Here is a 15403-nt window from a genome sequence, read left to right on the forward strand (position 1 = left end):
AGGAGACAAAGCAGAAAGCGCCCGTCGGCTGAAGGCTCCCATTCCCCTTGTCCCAGCCACCCGCGGTGCCCAGGCCGTGCTGGCCGTGCTCAGAGCGCTGCCCAAAGCTGCCCAGCATTGCTGCCTCTGGCAGGAGAGCAGGAGGGCAGGACACGTGCCCAGCCTGCAGCCGGCCGTGGCACAGCCACCTCCTCAGCAGCTGCCCAGAGCGGGATGCTGCTGCGCTCGCTGCCGTCTCCCAAGAGCCCTTATCCCAGCCGTGCCAAGAGGACGGGCACCCACCTCACGCCTCCCGCCGCCAGAAGAAAAGCTGCTCCCAAACGCTGTCCTCAGCCTTCTCCAAGGGCACGTCCCACCCACGCCGCAGCTGCTCCCGAGCACTTCGCCATCCGGACCCGACAGCACCTAGAACGCTTCCTTTGGAAAAACAAACCATAAATCAATGAAAAGAGATTACAGACAAAAAGGGGAAACAAGGAAAAAGGTAAAAAATTTTCTCTCTGCTGGGGCCTTGAGGAAGGCCCAAGCCCGCCATGCGAGGGAAAAACCCACCCACGGGCCAGGGCAGCCCACGCTTTCTCCCTTCCCCCTGCACTGCCCCCAAAAGTCATGCTGAGCCCAAAGCCAACAAGGGCAGTGGAGTAGCCCAAGCCCTTCCTTGCCTGCAGAGCAAAGCAGCCCATGCACAGCTTCTGCTGTCCAACCTCTGCTCCCACCATGGGGCTTGCTTTGTGTCGGGCCGGCTGCCCCAGCCCCAGCACGGGGCACGGTGGGTGCTGGGGGCTGTTGGCAGGGCCAGGAGCAGACTCCCAGCTCAAAACCAGCCCAGCCTATCCCCCCAGCCCTGCCAAAAAGCAGCTTGGCAGCCGACTGAAGAATTGGTTGCATCCGCCCCAGCAAAGGGGGGAACCTTTGCTTCCCGGCCAGGCTGTGCAATGCACAAATCTGGGAGCAGCCCCCTGCGTGTGGACTCATCTGCAAATTCGCCATGGAGCCTGGCTTTGGAGAAGGTGCCACAATTGAAGTCCATCATCTTCAGCTTGCCAGGTGGAGGAAGAGCTTGTCATCCTTGATGTCACCCTCCATGTCTCCAGCAGCAGCAGCCGCACCTGGCACAGCTTCTCCAGGGGCTTCTTCTTCCCTGGGGCTGGAGCAGGCTGTCAGTGCTCTGCCCAGGGCCCCGGCTGTCGCTGAAGCAGGACAAGCAAAAGCAGCTGGCATGGGGGCCACCAGTGCTGGGAAGAGCAGCTCAGCTCCAGCAGCAGGGCTGCGCGTGCCCAGCTGAGGAGCCCTGCGCGGCGATTCAGGCAGGACAAAAACTCTGCCTTTCTTTGCTGCCTCTTGCCAAGGCACGTGTGCAGCTGGAACTTACCGGCTCCCTGGCTCAAAGCGTGCGTGTGGCTCTCTCCCTTCTCCTACGGCACGCGAATATCCTGCATCCAAGGATCACAGGACAGGTCTTCTAATGAGGGCCTTTCCGAGGAGAGCACGGATAAACACCGTCGGATGACATCCTGGCACTCTGCGCAGAGAAAGCAGAAAGCACCAGTCAGTTGCAGAAGGCTCCTGTCCGCTTTGCCCCACTCTTGCCATGGCCAGGCCGTGCTGCGTGTGCTCAGGGCTGTGCCTAAACTTTGCCATCAATTCTTTCTTTTGGAGGGGAGCAGGACATTGCCACCTCCTCAGCAGCTGCCAGAGCCAGATGCTCCTGAGCCCGCTGCTGTCTCCCAGCACTGCTATTCCCCCCGTGCTGCAGAGACGAGGATCCACCTGGAGAGAGCCGTCGTGGGAGCGAGAGCCGGCCCCAGGTGCTGTTCCAGCCCCTCCTGAAAGGGTGCTCCCCGCAGACCATCTGGTGCAGCACGATGCCCAGGGACCAGACGGTCGCTGCCTCGCCGTGGTACCAGCCGAGGTGCGTCCATTCCGGGGGGCTGTAGGACGGTGTTCCTATGGAATAGAGATGGAGTTCTTCAGGGGGACGCTGCCTGCTCCCAGAGCCTCACCCCAGCATCCCTGGGCCTGCGGGGGCCGCACCCGCTGCCCTCTCGCCAGCACCGGGGACTTGTGTACAAACTGGGGGTTGGAAAAGAAGCCGCTGGTGTCGCAAGAGGGCAGCGGAAGCCCTGGCAAGGCCCGAGCATTCCATGCAAAGGAAAAACGCACTTGGTGCTGGGGAAAAACCACGCTTTCATCCTCCCTGCCTGCACTGCCCCAGAAACCATTCTTAAGCCAAGGCAAGCGCGGGCAGCAGAGCGGTCCGAGCCCTGTCTCGCCTGCACACCAAACGGGCTGGAGCACAGGTTCTGGCCCCCCCTCTCTGCTACCCCCACCCACGGGTGTTTCTGTGGCGCTGGCTGCCCCAGCCCCAGCGCCAGTCCTGGGCAGAGGGGCTGGCAAAGGCTGCCAGCAGGGCTGGAAGATGGCCCCTCAGCCAGCGCCGCTCAAAAGCAGCTCAGCCGAAGACTCCGGCTGCCATGACTGGCAGCAAAAGGGACAATCCCCCGGGCCACAGCCGGCTTGGGCTGTGAGCTGTTGGGCTCTGAGATGCCGCTACCAGGAGCCTCCCCGTGCGTGGGCTCACCTGCAAAGCTGGTGTAGGCTGCGGCTTGCAGGTAGGTGCCACAGCCAAAGTCGATGAGTTTGGCCTGCCCGGTGGCCAGGTCAACCAGGATGTTCTCTGGTTTGATGTCCCGGTGCAGGACCCCGCAGCTGGTGCAGTGCCGCACGGCCTCCAGCACCTGGCGGAACAGGTGCCACGCCACCTCCTCGCACAGGAAGCCCCGTGCCCAAATGAAGTGCAGGAGGTCCTGAGACCGCTCCGGGCGCTCCAGCACCATCACCACGTTGCTGGGGAGCTCCAGCCACTCGTGGAGCTGGACGATGCCGGGGAAGCCAGCGGACACCTTGTCCAGCAGCACGATCTCCAGTGGTGCTCGGGTGCCGTCGGGCTGTGGGAGGAGCACGATGCCGTCAGCGGGGCCGATGCCGTGCCGGGGCTCGGCAAGCCCTCAGCCAGCCGGGGACGCTCTGCGCGCTCCGCTGGCCCCACGGCCGCTCTCCCTCGAGGCGTTCTGGCGGCTTCCACCCTGCCGGGCCTCGGCTCATCCCCGCCCGTCGCGCCCCGGCTTCTCCCGCTGCCCCTCGCTCACTCACCAGCTGGCCCCAATGGTGGATGCGGTTCCGTGGCACCCGTTTGATGGCCACCTGCAAGGCAAGGGGAGCAGCGGGCTGAGCTCGCCGCCCGCCGTGCCGAGCCCCATGCTCCTTCTCCTCCTCCTTTGCCCCCCGCCTCCTGCGCCCGCCGCCGGCCCCGCCACTCACCGGGGCGCCGTCCGAGAGCCGCGTCGCCGCCAAGACGCTGCCGAAGCCGCCGCGCCCCAGCAGCGAACCCAGCCGGTACCGCTCCTTCAGGCCCTGCTGCGCCTTCCCTGCCGGCGAGACGCGGCCGTCAGCGCTCGGCCCGGGGCCAGGAACGGCCCCCGAGCGCCGCTCAACCGCCCCGGGCCGGCCATCCCCACATGTTGGCTCTTTTGAAGCGGACACCGGCGGCTCGGGGCCGGCGGCCGCGCTCAAGAGCGGCGGACTTCGGAGCGGGGAAGACGCTGCGGAGGCGGCGGGAGCGGCCGCGCCGCCTGTGTCCCCGGCGGGCCCCGGGAGGAGCCGAGGCCGGGGCCGGGGCCGGGGTCGGGGTCGGGCCAGCCGGAGCCAGGGGCTGGCGATGGTGCCCAGGAGCCAGGCGCTGATGCCCGCCCAGCAGCGCCACAGCCAGGACGGCGAGAGCCGGGCGGAGGCGGGACCGCGGCGGGACGCCCGGGGGCGGGGAGGGGGCAGCCCCGCCCGGGGCCGGGGGCGGGCCGGGGGCATGGCCCGGCCGGGCGTGGGGAGAGGGAGGCCGCGGGAGGCGGGGTTGGGGAACGAAAGGGAGAGCGGGAGAGGGTGCGAGACACTGGGAGAGGGAGAGGAGGAGCAGGAGAAGGGACGCAGAGGGTTCGTGGACTCGCTGCTCTTGTGCTGCTCTTGTGCTGCTGCCGCTGCTGCCGCTGCTGCCGCTGCTGCCGCTGCCGCTGAAGCGCTGGGAGCGTTTGTCCGCGTGTCCGTGTGTCCGGTGCCCGTTTGTCCGTTCCCCCCCGCGCGCCCCACGGCCGAGCCCCGCGCGCCCCGGGGCAGCACGGGCCGCTCCGCTCCGGGGCCGAGGCGGAGTCCCGGAGCATCTCTTCCTCCCGCAGCCACAGCAAACCCGCTCGGCCATTGGGAGCATTTTTGCACACGTTTCCCTTTGAAGGGCTCCTCTCTACCCGCATTTCCAAGGAGTCTCCCTGGGGTTTTGGCACCTGCAGCGACAGGGCAGCGATTGGGCTTCAAACTTCAAGAAACACATGGAGGGGCTGGAGCATGTCCAGAGATGGGAATGGAGCTGGGGAAGGGTCTGGAGGACTTCTGAGGGGCAGCTGAGGGATCTGAGGAGGCTGAGCCTGGAGGAAAGGAGGCTCAGGGGGGACCTGGCTCTCTCCAAGTCCCTGACAGGAGGGGGCAGCCAGGAGGGCTGGGGCTCTGCTCCCAAGGGAAAGGACGAGAGGAAATGGCCTCGGGGGAGCCTTTGGGGTGGATGGTGGGGAAATGCTCATCCTCCATGTCTCGACAGAGGGGGAGGGGGGGAGGGGTGGGGCACGACCTGGGGACACGGGGGTGGTGACGCTGGGCTGGGGACACGGGAAAGGGCACGGGAAAGGGCACGGGAAGCCAAAGCCCCGCTGAGCGCTGGCGCTGGGCTGGCACGGGGTGAGCCGGCAGCAGGGCCCCACAGCCCTGAGGGACTCGCCCTGACGCCCGGGGAGTATTGGTCCTGGTCTCTAAAAAACGAGACTCAATAAAATACCATTAAAAGATGCCTCCTTCTCCTTCTCCTCCTCCCCCATCCCTTCTCCTGCTCCCCCCGGGCCCAGCGCCCACCCTCGGCCCCCCGTTTTCCCAGCGCGGTCGCATCCGGCGGGAGGAGCCGGGATGGAGCCCGGACAGGCCGGGCTGGGGCAGGGCTGGGCTGTGGGCCCGGCCTGGGAGCCCCCCACGCGCCCCCTCCTCAAATTCCCCTGGCGGGGGGCGCTGGGGGCGAGGGGGGGGCGCAGGTGGGGTCCGGGTGGGGAGCGCCGGGCGCTGCGGGTCTGCCTGGCAACTGGTGAGTCACCAGCGCCGCGCGCTCTGATTGCCTGAAGGTTGTTCAGCGCCTTCTCTGATTATCTGATACTCGCGGGGAATTTTGGTTGGTCGGTGGGGGCTGTGGGGCGGCTTAGGGGGGGGCCTCTGCGCCTTTGGGGTTCGCTGGGTGCCGATTTGGGGTTGAGGTGCCTCCCAAGGACCCCCCCGGGGGGGGCGACACAAGGGTGACACACGGGGGTCCCCATTCCCGATCCATCCTGGGGCCGGTTCCGCCCCCTCCACTCTCGGTCCCCGCGCGGGATCCCCCAAAGTCCCTTCCCACTGTTCCCCAATCAACGGGACCGGGGCGAACTGGGAAGCCTTCCTGGGAACACTGGGAGCAGCCGGGCAGGGGCAGAGTGACAGCGGGGCTGGGGGGGACACACGACCCCCCAAAATTAGCGCGGGGACGGAGCGGGGGGTCCCGGCCGGGCCCGAGGCCACGGGGAGGGGCTGCGGCCGCCGGCGGCTCAGGAGCTCTGTGGGCAGAGCAAAGGGGGTGACACCGGGCTGGGGGGCCCCGGGGGAGCACAGAGCTCGGGGGGAGGGGGTCACGACCCCCGGGCCCCTCCCGTCACCTGCTTGCGCCGGTAGAAGCCGAGCCCCAGCGCCAGGAAGATGAAGCCCAACATGAATCCTCCGATCCCCGTCAGCATCTTGGGGGGCGGGGGGGCAGCTTTGGGAGGTGGGGGGCAGAATGATGTGGGAAACGGCGGTGGCTGCCGGGAAGGGACCGGAATGGACTGGCACAGAATGGGACAGCAGGATACACTGGGACCACAACCGGGACTGGGCAGGACCAGATTTGGAGCACCAGGGATTATACTGAGATATATTGGGACCACACTGAGAGCTACTGGGAACATGCTGAGGGCCAATGGGTGCTGCTAGGTTATACTGGGAGTGATTTGCATCATACTGGGAATGACTGGGATTGTACTGGGAGTGACTGGAACCACAGTGGTGGTGAAAGGGCGCAATTGGAAAAATGCAGGGAGCAACTGGGATCATCCTGGGAGCAGCTGGCCCATACTGGGATCATACTGGGATCATACTTGGAGTGACAGGATCATGTTGGAGTGACTGGCATAGTTCTGGGAGTATCTGGGAGTGACTGGGATCATACTGAGGCTGACAGGAATCAAACCAGACTCCTACTGGGAAGTTACCTGGAATCATACTGGGGGTGACTGGACTCATACTGGGATCATGCTTAGAGCAACTGGGACCATGATGGGACAAAAGGCATCATAGAGGGACTGACTGGGAGTGGCTGGGTTCATACTGGAAGTGACTGGGGCCCTACCTTACTCTACTGGGAGGGACTGAGAGTGAAAGGAACCATACAGGGCATGACTGGGAACAACTGGGACCATGTTGGGGGCAAGTGGGATCTTATTGGGAATGACTGGGAACATAAAAGCTTGAGTGGAGTTTTTATCCCGTGGCATTCCCAGGGAGCAGCGGCAGCTCCACGCCCCCAGGCCGGGGGGTGGGAGCAGGGGAACCGCTGGCAGCACCTTCGGGGCACAGCCGAGGGCTGGGGGGCTCCTCCCCCACTTCATTTTCTCTGCCCAATTCAAATCATCCCCTCCCATTCAAATCCCCTCCGTTCACATTTTCTCCCCACCATTAAAGTTTCCTTGCCCCAATTCAACTTTTCTCCCCAATTAAGCCCTGAGGCCCCTCCCCGCCCCCGGCTCCTCCCGGCAGGACCCGGCCGGGACCTTCTGGAAACAGCAGCAGCAGGAGTTCCAAAATTCCTCATTACTTTCCATCCATTTCCTTGGTTTCCGGGGCATTTTCCTGCGGCTGCTCCGGGCCATGGCTGAGGGGTCCCCTCGGGCTCCAGTCCCCTTTCCAGCCCCTTTTTCCAGCTCTTTTCCTCAGCTGACCCGAAGCTGCGGATTTTGGGGGGTGGGAAGAGTCGCTCTGCTCGGGGGGGGCGTCCCCGCGGTGCCCCAGGGAGGCCCCGAGGCCGCAGCGCGGTTCCCTCGGGCCCCTTGGAGCGTTTGGAATCTCCAACTCTCAGCAGTCGCTGTGCGTGGGGTTCAATCCCCCCTGCAGGGTTTTCCCCCAGACCGGCTTTCTTTCCAGAGGGTTTTGTGGTTTTGCTTCGAGCCGGGGCCTGAGGGCACCGGAGCGGCCGCGGGTGCCGGGGCAGGAAGGGCTGAGGGACAGCAGCGCCCCACAAACCTCCGGGAGGGGGACAAGGGCTGGAGGGGGCAAAGAGAGAATAAACACGAGATTTTAGAAAAAGAAAAAAATATATAGATGATATGTAAAATATAATAAAAAAGAACTCTGAAAAAAGAAAGTAACAGCAGAGCTTCTTCTCCTGGGACTTTGGGTTTCTTGTCCAAGCTCCGAGCTGGGTGTGAGCCAGAAACCAGTGACTGGGAGAGACATTGCTGCTGAAGGGCTTCCTATGGCCAGGACTAAAGTGTTGAGTATCATGGAACAGCTTGAGGTTACAGAAGCGCCAGCGCTCCCGTTGGATTCCCTCGTTTGAAGCTGAAAGCGGAGCTCCGTCTGTGACTCTGCTTTGTAAGGATTGAATGTAAAACTCCAGAGCAATTCCCGTTTCCCTCCCTCCTCTGGCCAGCGGCGCACGGAGAAGGGATGGGAGTTTCGGCGAGTTCGTGCTTCCCCCTGAGGGACAGGAATCCTTGCCGTGTCCAGCGGGGGTCCCTCCCCAGCCGTGCGGTCACTCCCCGGCCCGGCCCTGAGGCTCGGGGCAGTCGCGGGGCAGCCGCGCTCCGGCCCCGTCAGCGGCACCGCCGCTTCGTGCCGGGCAGGAGCGGCAGAAGGAGCCGGGCGGCGGCGGGGGCTGAATCCCGGCAGCAGCGAGGAGGAAGAAGAAGAAGAGGAAGAAGGGGCCGGGTCCGCTTGCGGTGTCCGATGGCCGGGGAGCAGCGGAGAGGCCTCGGGGAGCGGCGGCGGGCGGGGCTCTGCTGGAGCCGCCCCGAGGGGTTTGTGCCGCCCCGGGTCCCTGAAGGAGCCGCTCCGCGGGACGGGCGAGCTGGGAACGAAAGGAAATACAGAGAAGAGAATAAAATACAATCAAAGAGCCGCACCGAGAGGCGTCTCCCCCGCCCGCGTCTGAAGGAGCTGCACCGAGGGACAAGCGGGGGGTGAGTAGAATAAAATCCAGAGAATGGAGTAAAATAGAAGAAAAAACTGCACCGGGATGTCCGCGGCGCCCGGTGTCACTGAAGAGCCGCACGGCGGAACGGGATCTGTCGGGTGTGGCCAGAAGGGCCGCGCCGAGGAGAGAGAGAGATGTGAATAGAAAAACAAAAAAAATAGAGAGAATAGAATAAAATACAAGAAAAGAGCCTCACCCGGGGATCTCCGCAGCTCCGAGTCACTGAAGAGCTGCACCGAGAGAGCGGCGAGAGGTGACGGTGGTGAAAAAGCCGCACTGGAGGGGCTTGGGATGGAAGGTGGGAATGGACTAAACTCTAGAGAACAGAATAAAAAAATAACAAAAACCCCGCACCGGGTGTGGCTGCTGCCCGTGACTGAAAGAGCCGCACCGAGGGACCGTCGGGGCAACACCGGGGGCTCTCGGCCGCCCCGCGTCACCGAAAGAGCCGCAGCCGGGGGCAGTTCTGGGGTCTTCTGGAGCCGCCCCGAGGGCTCTCGGCCGCCAAGCGTCACTGGAGGAGCCGCAGCGAGGGACGGGCAGGGCGCGGCCCGGATCGAGCCCCTCCAGCTGCGCCTCGAGCGGCGACCCCGCGGGACCGCGCCGGGGCCGGGCGGCGGCGGCAGCCGGAGCCGGGAAAGCGGCTTGGAGCGGCGGAGACGAGCGGGGTGTTCCCGACCAGCTCCGCTCAGCCCTCGGGCACCGGGGGGTTCCGGGGGTTGTTCCCGACCAGCTCCGCTCAGCCCTCGGGCACCGCGCTGGGGTCGCCGCGCACTTTTCACCCCCGGCCGCCCCCACGGGCCGGGCCCCGCGGCTCCCACTGCCGCCGCCTCGGTCCCGCCGAGCCCAGAAACCACGAAAAATCGCTGGCATGCACTAAAAAAGCTTTTCGTGCGCGGCAGTGGGTGCGCGGTGAGTCCTTATGAACTCCCCTCCCCTCAGATCCTCCCGGGCACCGCCGGGCATTAGCGCAGCTCCCGGGGCTGTGTCCTGGCCACACTTGGGTATTAAATCCGACAGATTTGAGGAGCTGGCACAGCACTAGAAACCAGGGCTTTGCCCTCGGCAGCTTGGAGCGGCACGAGGGGGATAAAGGATCCCCTGCACTCACCGATGCCTCCTGAAGCAGCTCTGCCCCCCTAAGAACGAGGCTGTATTTGGGAGAGGGAGGATGGCTGGGATGGGGTCTGGAATGAGACAGACACATGTTGGGATGAAGAGGTTTGAAGGGGTCCCGTCACTGAGCAGGTTTTTGGGCACCCTCCTGCAGCAGCTCAAGATTTTCAATCACGGCACCATCTATATGCCTTTCCCAACCCGCTTGCCATAGCAGTCTCTGTGTGGGTTTCAAAAAGATTTCTGCCAGCTTTCTACAGTCAAACGGAGTCATTAAACCACTCGTAAAAATATGGTGCAACAAAGTTTGCACGTCCGGGTTGGTTAATCCATACTGCATCCCAGCTTTTCGTCCTTCTCAGACGAGCTTCCAATTGAGCCCCGCCCACTGGCGTTGGTTCGGATTACCGGGGGCAGCAATTCCCGGGAACGCTTGTGCAATAAATTCACCCTCAATCAAAGCCTCCCGTATGATTCCCTGCCACCGCCGAGCAGGATTGTCGGAAGCAGGGCGGCTTGGGGAGCCGCGGGCAGGACTTTCTTTTTTCCGCTCCGGCCTTTGAACCGGGGGATCAGTCGTTCTTCGCATTCCCCGGCTCCGCTCCAGCTTTTGCCCCAGTTGGAATTTCCCTGCATCCCCTTCTCGCTCCCGCGGTTTTCCCCGTTCTCTGTTCGCCAAACTGTTTCCTCGGCAGGAGTCACAGGGCGGACGGACCCCCACCGGGGCCACCCCCCCGGGGAGCCGGGCCCGCGATCCCCGCGGCCAACGCCGGCCGAAAACTCGGCACCGCGACACACATTCAGCAGCTGATTCAGGATTCTTTCTCCCCTCCGCCACCAGTGGCGGTTTCTGGTTTTCTCTTTCTTTCTCCTGCCGCTTGTGTTCTCAAAGCGGCTCAATCGCTCTGCCTTTGAACACCCGCCCTTCGCATTGGAATCCCCGCTCTGGCTAAGCCGCGGTGAGGCAGACGGCGATGGGGGCAGCGGGGGACACACACGCCCCCCCAGTGCTGAAGTTAACTCTTCGGGGGACACCACGGGACACCTCCGAGGCAGTTCTGGTGCTTGAGGAGAGGGGAGCTCATCCACTTCCATTTTCTCTGGTTCTGGCGCGGGCTGCGGAGCCTGTAACTCCGTCTCCGCGGGTGCAGAAGGCAGGGACGGTATAACTGCGTCTACTCCCCCAAAGAATTCTCGTGCTTACGTCGGAAAGGCAGCAGCGGGACTGCCTGGCTCTAGACAGGCTGCTGCCCCTACCGCAGCTGTTTTTTCTGCCTCTATTTGCCTCAGCGCCGTTATTATTAACTTCCATAACGTACTAAGCCCCTTAGTCTCTTTTAATCCATCGCTTATGGCGTCCCAAAAAGTGATTCCCAGCCTTTCCCACTCAAGAAGTGCTGAGAACACTCCCATGGGTGGCAAAAAATCCTCTCTCCCGACCCCATCTTAACAGTCTTTTCAAGACCTCCGGGTCATGCTTCTCTCAAAGAGAATGTGCTGGAGGACCCTGAACGTGGCCCGCTCCTCTTTCGACAGACCCTTCCCCATCCTCCTGCCCCCGGCCTCTCACCTCTTCGGGTGCACCCGCTGCAGCGTACGTTTTCCGGAGTGCTTTCCCCAGGAGCTTTCTTCGGCTCCCCCAACTCCAATGGAGCCGTCCTCCGACTCTCCCCTCCACGGTCCAGCCGCGGCAGGCTCCGACCAGGGCCTCCTGCCTTTTCACTCCACAGACCCCCTTCAGAATCCAAAGGGTCCGGTCTGCTTCATTATCGCAGCGTTTATCACATCACGAGGTCACCAGCATGCGGGAGCTCAGGATTTCTGAACAACGAACCAATATGATTCCACAGAAGACATTTTATTGTTCACATTGCACTCTACTTACGCATTTTGCAACTGCTGTGCACACGATCACACACTTCTTGATTGGTCCCTCGATTTTGTCCACGTGTTCTGCACGCACTTTTCAGAAAACAGGATTGGTTCTAGTCCAGTGCGGCACAGTCCTTCTTTATCTATTTCTCACTGCCTTGGTATTCTGCTTCTCAGCTCCTTCTTTCCCAATTGAGCGCTGCTTACATTTCGGTAACCTTGATGCATTACGGGTGGCTCTGATAAGAATCACTAAAGATGGTTTGGCTGGGGCACACTAACAGGGTTCACACACATTACAACACCCTCCAGTCCTGAGGGATGTGTTACTGGGAGGGGGGACACACCTGGCTCTTGCACTTGGCCCCACGGGGAAGGACATGGGGAGCCCATTTTAGGGTAGATCCTGCTGCTTTCCACCAATTTTGGTGGGGGATATAAACGGCTCTGGGAGATTTCCCAGTCATTTCAGGAGGTGGAGGTGATCCCTTTTTTGGGAGGATCCTGATGCTTTCCACCACTTTTGGGGGGTTCTAAATGGCTTGTGGTGTGTCATAGGTTAGCAGGCATAGTCCCGGAAGGGATGTCCTTGCTAAGGGGTGCTTACAGCTTCCTCTGGGACTTGATAGAACCTATCAGCTGGCCAGTTTGAATATGGACAAATCTTTAAGCCACTTAAAGTTGTGACCGCCTCTGTGATCCACACTTAAGAATAGACAAACTCCCCCCCCAAGCTCTCGCTCGTTTCGGTGCTGGGACAGGTGGCTGCGGGCCCTGTGTGGGGGCCAGCGGGCCCGGGCCAGGCCCTGCTTGGGCCAGACCGGGCCGGGCCACGGCCATCCTGGAGTCGATGGACCTGTTCCAGCCGTGGAACAACACCCCCCCCCCCCACTGCCTTGCGGTGGGCAGCCTGAGCAGCTCGGCTCTCCCCCCTCTCCACTTCGATGAGAAGCACTCAACATTCCAGCTGCAAAGCTGCAAGGCCGAGGTGAGATTAACCCTTTTATTGCTGTGAAGAGCTGAAAACCTGAGGGAAGAGAGAGAGGAAATGCTTAAAGCTGAAATTCTGTTGTGAAGCTATGACATATCAGAGTATCTCGTTGTAATTTCATGAAGATCTGGGGGGTGGAGTGTTCAACTCGTAAGCAAAAGCACCTGCGCTGAGATAGACAGATGCTGGTGCAGCTGTAATTTCATGAGAAGTTTGGACAGGGAGAGATGAACCAGATGAGGACTTTTGCTCCAAACGGGAAAGGAGAAACCTCAGTTCCTAGAGATGCTCCCAGAGATAGTCCTAGAGATCAAGATGAGGAAGACCCTTTGCTCCCAGGGAAGGAGAAGGGCCTCTGTTCTTGTTTCTGAACGGCTCAACTTTAAAATTGTACCCCAAAAACTTCAAGAGTGGACCCTCGAAAGCAGTTGTGGGAAAAGCTGCAAGTCGGGGGAAGGGACTCGCATGCGGGCAGAGAGACTCGTCTTCCTAAATGGACTGAACAATATTTGGAAGTGGGTGGCTGTCTTGTTGTGATACTGTTTTCATAGCACGAGCAAGAAGAGACTTCTCTTTCTAAATGGACTGAACAAGGTTATTATGGAAGTGGTGAACAGACTGAACATCTCAAGGGTTGTCTTTTTACATTGTCAGTGAGAGAAGGGAGGAAGGTGGGGGAAGGAGGAGAGTTCTGAAGGTGGTATAATTTTTTTTTCCTTCCTTTAGGTCTGTTAATAAACTTCTTTATATTCTTTCAAGTTTGGTGCCTGCTTTGCGTTTCTCCTAATTCTTATCTCGCAGAAGACAAACAGTAATCAGTATTTTGGGCCAAACCACTACATGGTGGAACCACTTTCGTGGGTTCTGATGCTGCCCACCCGTGCTCTGCACTGGTCCGGACTGGTGCTCCCAGTGCCACATGGGGCAGGGCCATGGGGACCCCTCTACAGCACAGCGCAGCTGCTTTGGGGCTGGCGGCACTTGCCCGGCACTGGCCATGGGGCGTGTGCTGGCAGCTGGGGCCGTACTGGTGGTACTGGTGGTGCTGGGAGCTTATGTGTCTGGGAGCAGTGGGACTCAGGTGAATGTGGGTGTCTCAGGGGTGTGGTGGGGACAACGGGAAAATATTGAGAGAGGTTGGAAAAAGAGAGGAAGAGAGCAGAAAATCAGAGCTGGAATGCCCAGACCAGGAGTCCAGCCCAGAAGTCGCTGGCCTGACTCCCCCCCAGCAAGTGGCTCCCACAACCCCTCACCCTGTCCCCAAAATCCCTTGGCATCCCCCACCCATCTCTGTATTCCCCCTCCAAAATCTCCAGGCTACTGCAGGGAGACCAAAGGGGTCCAAATCCCCATCTAGTGCGACCACAAGCACCAAACTTCTTTCTCCACACAACAATCTTCCCTCTTTTCCCCTTCCTGGCTTCCCCCCCAGCGGCTGGGAGCAACCAAGAGCCCAGCACTGCCCCAGCCCGACCGGCCCCGGCTCCATCCCTGCTCCTCCCGTGGGATGCGATGGGTTTGGGGGGAGGGGGCCAAGGGTGGGCGCTGGGCCTGGTGGGAGGAGGAGCAGGGGTGGAGGAGGAGGGATGAAGGAGAAGAGGGAGAAGGGATGGAAGGAGGAGAAGTGGAGGAGGAGTGGGAGGAAGAGGAGGGATAGAGGAGGAGCGGGAGCAGGAACAGGAGGAAGAGGAAGAGGAGGCAGCACGTGCGTCCATCGCTCCCCGTATCTGCAGCCCCCCTGCCCCGGGAGCATCGCTCCCCTCGCATTCCGCAGGGGACCAGGGAGGGGAAGCTTGCCCCAAGTATCTTGGGTGGTCCCTGGGAGGGATTTTTGGGGGGGTTCCCGCTGGTAGCTCACAGCAGAGCCCCGGCTGTGGGTGGGGGGATGGGGGGTCTCCCCCCACGTGTGGGTTGGTCTCCCTGGGTCAGGCTCTGGTACCACGTGGCGATCGCCCGGTGCCGGTGCAGCGCGAGCGGGACACCGGTTTCAGGGACACCGGTTTTGGGGACTGCCTGGGAAATCCAGGTTTGGGGGAAGCCCGAGAGCCACGGAGTGGGAAGAGTGGAGAGGGGCGATCCTGGAGCTGGGGGACTCCCGGCAGCCTGAAGGGAGGCGGAAGATGGAGAGCGGGGGAACCAGGGACCCCCTGGACACTGAAGTGGGAAGCCTGGAAAGGGGGGACCCCTGGGATTCCCCGGACCCCTGATAGCCCAGAGAAGGTGGGAACCCCAGATATGGGGGAACCTCAAAATACACAGGACCCCCAGAAACCCAGAGAGAGGGAACTCCTGAGAGGTTATTTTTGCTGAATCTTGGAGTTTTCTGTTTGAATTTGGATCTCTTGGGCTGAATCTTGATATTTTCTAAATTTTTGGGGTGAGGGAGGGAATTCTGTTGTTTCTGAGCTTTATTGGTCTAAATGTTGGTGGTTTGGTTTCTTGAAGGGCAGAATTTTCCTATTGTGGAGGAGTTTTTCCTTTATATCAAGATTTTGGGAGTTTTGGGGCTGTGTCTCTGTGTTTAGGGCTTTTGTGGCTGGATCTTAATATTTTGAAGGGTTTTATGAACACAAATGCTTGGTGACTTCTAGAGATGGACTTGGGCTGGAGGAACCCCCAGCCTAACACACTCACCCCTTGTTTTTGCCCTGAAAACAGGATTTGTCATTCCAAAGCTATGGCCAGATGGAGAAGGAGGCTGCAAGAAAGAGGAAGATGTCCCGGGACCACCAGGCAGGTGGGGAGGAAGTCAGTGCCCCTTTCCCCCTCTCTCCTGCTCCATCTCCCAGCCCAGCATCGCCCCTGGCTGCAGGACAGCCCCGCTGCCGACGCCGTCCTGCCGGGGACGGACCGGGGGGATCTCCTTCCCCTTCCCTGTGCCATGGAGGCAAATCCCATCCTCTCTTTCTCCACTCTCCTTCCTCTCCTCGTTCTGTCCTTCTTCCTTCCACTTTCCTTCCTCCTCTCCTTCCTCCCTGGTTTCTTCTTCTTGTTCCTTCCTCTCCTTCTACCTTTTCCTCTTCCCTTCTCCCTGTCCCTTCCTCTCCTTCTCCTTCCTGCCCCAGGCACTGAGCTGCAGATGG

The 15403-nt window shown here is 61.2% G+C and overlaps 1 protein-coding gene across 1 annotated transcript; it reads right to left on the minus strand.

Annotated features, from left to right (window-relative positions):
* Positions 1-1415: 1415 nt before the first annotated feature.
* Positions 1416-5849, minus strand: LOC125318959 (serine/threonine-protein kinase pim-1-like). The gene is made up of 8 exons (XM_048289926.1): positions 5772-5849; positions 4951-5100; positions 4171-4331; positions 3322-3739; positions 3154-3204; positions 2582-2948; positions 1771-1947; positions 1416-1522 (listed from the first exon to the last, which is right to left on the minus strand). Exons 1-8 carry the CDS (start codon positions 5847-5849, stop codon positions 1416-1418), a joined length of 1509 nt encoding a protein of 502 aa, XP_048145883.1.
* Between the last annotated feature and the right edge of the window lie 9554 nt (positions 5850-15403).

This window comes from Corvus hawaiiensis, chromosome 33 (assembly GCF_020740725.1).
Source record: "Corvus hawaiiensis isolate bCorHaw1 chromosome 33, bCorHaw1.pri.cur, whole genome shotgun sequence".
Taxonomy (NCBI): Eukaryota; Metazoa; Chordata; class Aves; order Passeriformes; family Corvidae; genus Corvus; species Corvus hawaiiensis.

Excerpts from the sequence above, each read along its gene's own strand:
- LOC125318959 (XM_048289926.1), bottom strand. The coding sequence starts at position 5,849 with ATGCTGACGGGGATCGGAGGATTCATGTTGGGCTTCATCTTCCTGGCG. Across the intron at positions 2,949-3,153 it reads TCCACCATTGGGGCCAGCTG|CCCGACGGCACCCGAGCACC; the intron begins GTGAGTGAGCGA and ends CTCCTCCCACAG. Across the intron at positions 1,948-2,581 it reads AGCCTACACCAGCTTTGCAG|GAACACCGTCCTACAGCCCC; the intron begins GTGAGCCCACGC and ends TCTATTCCATAG.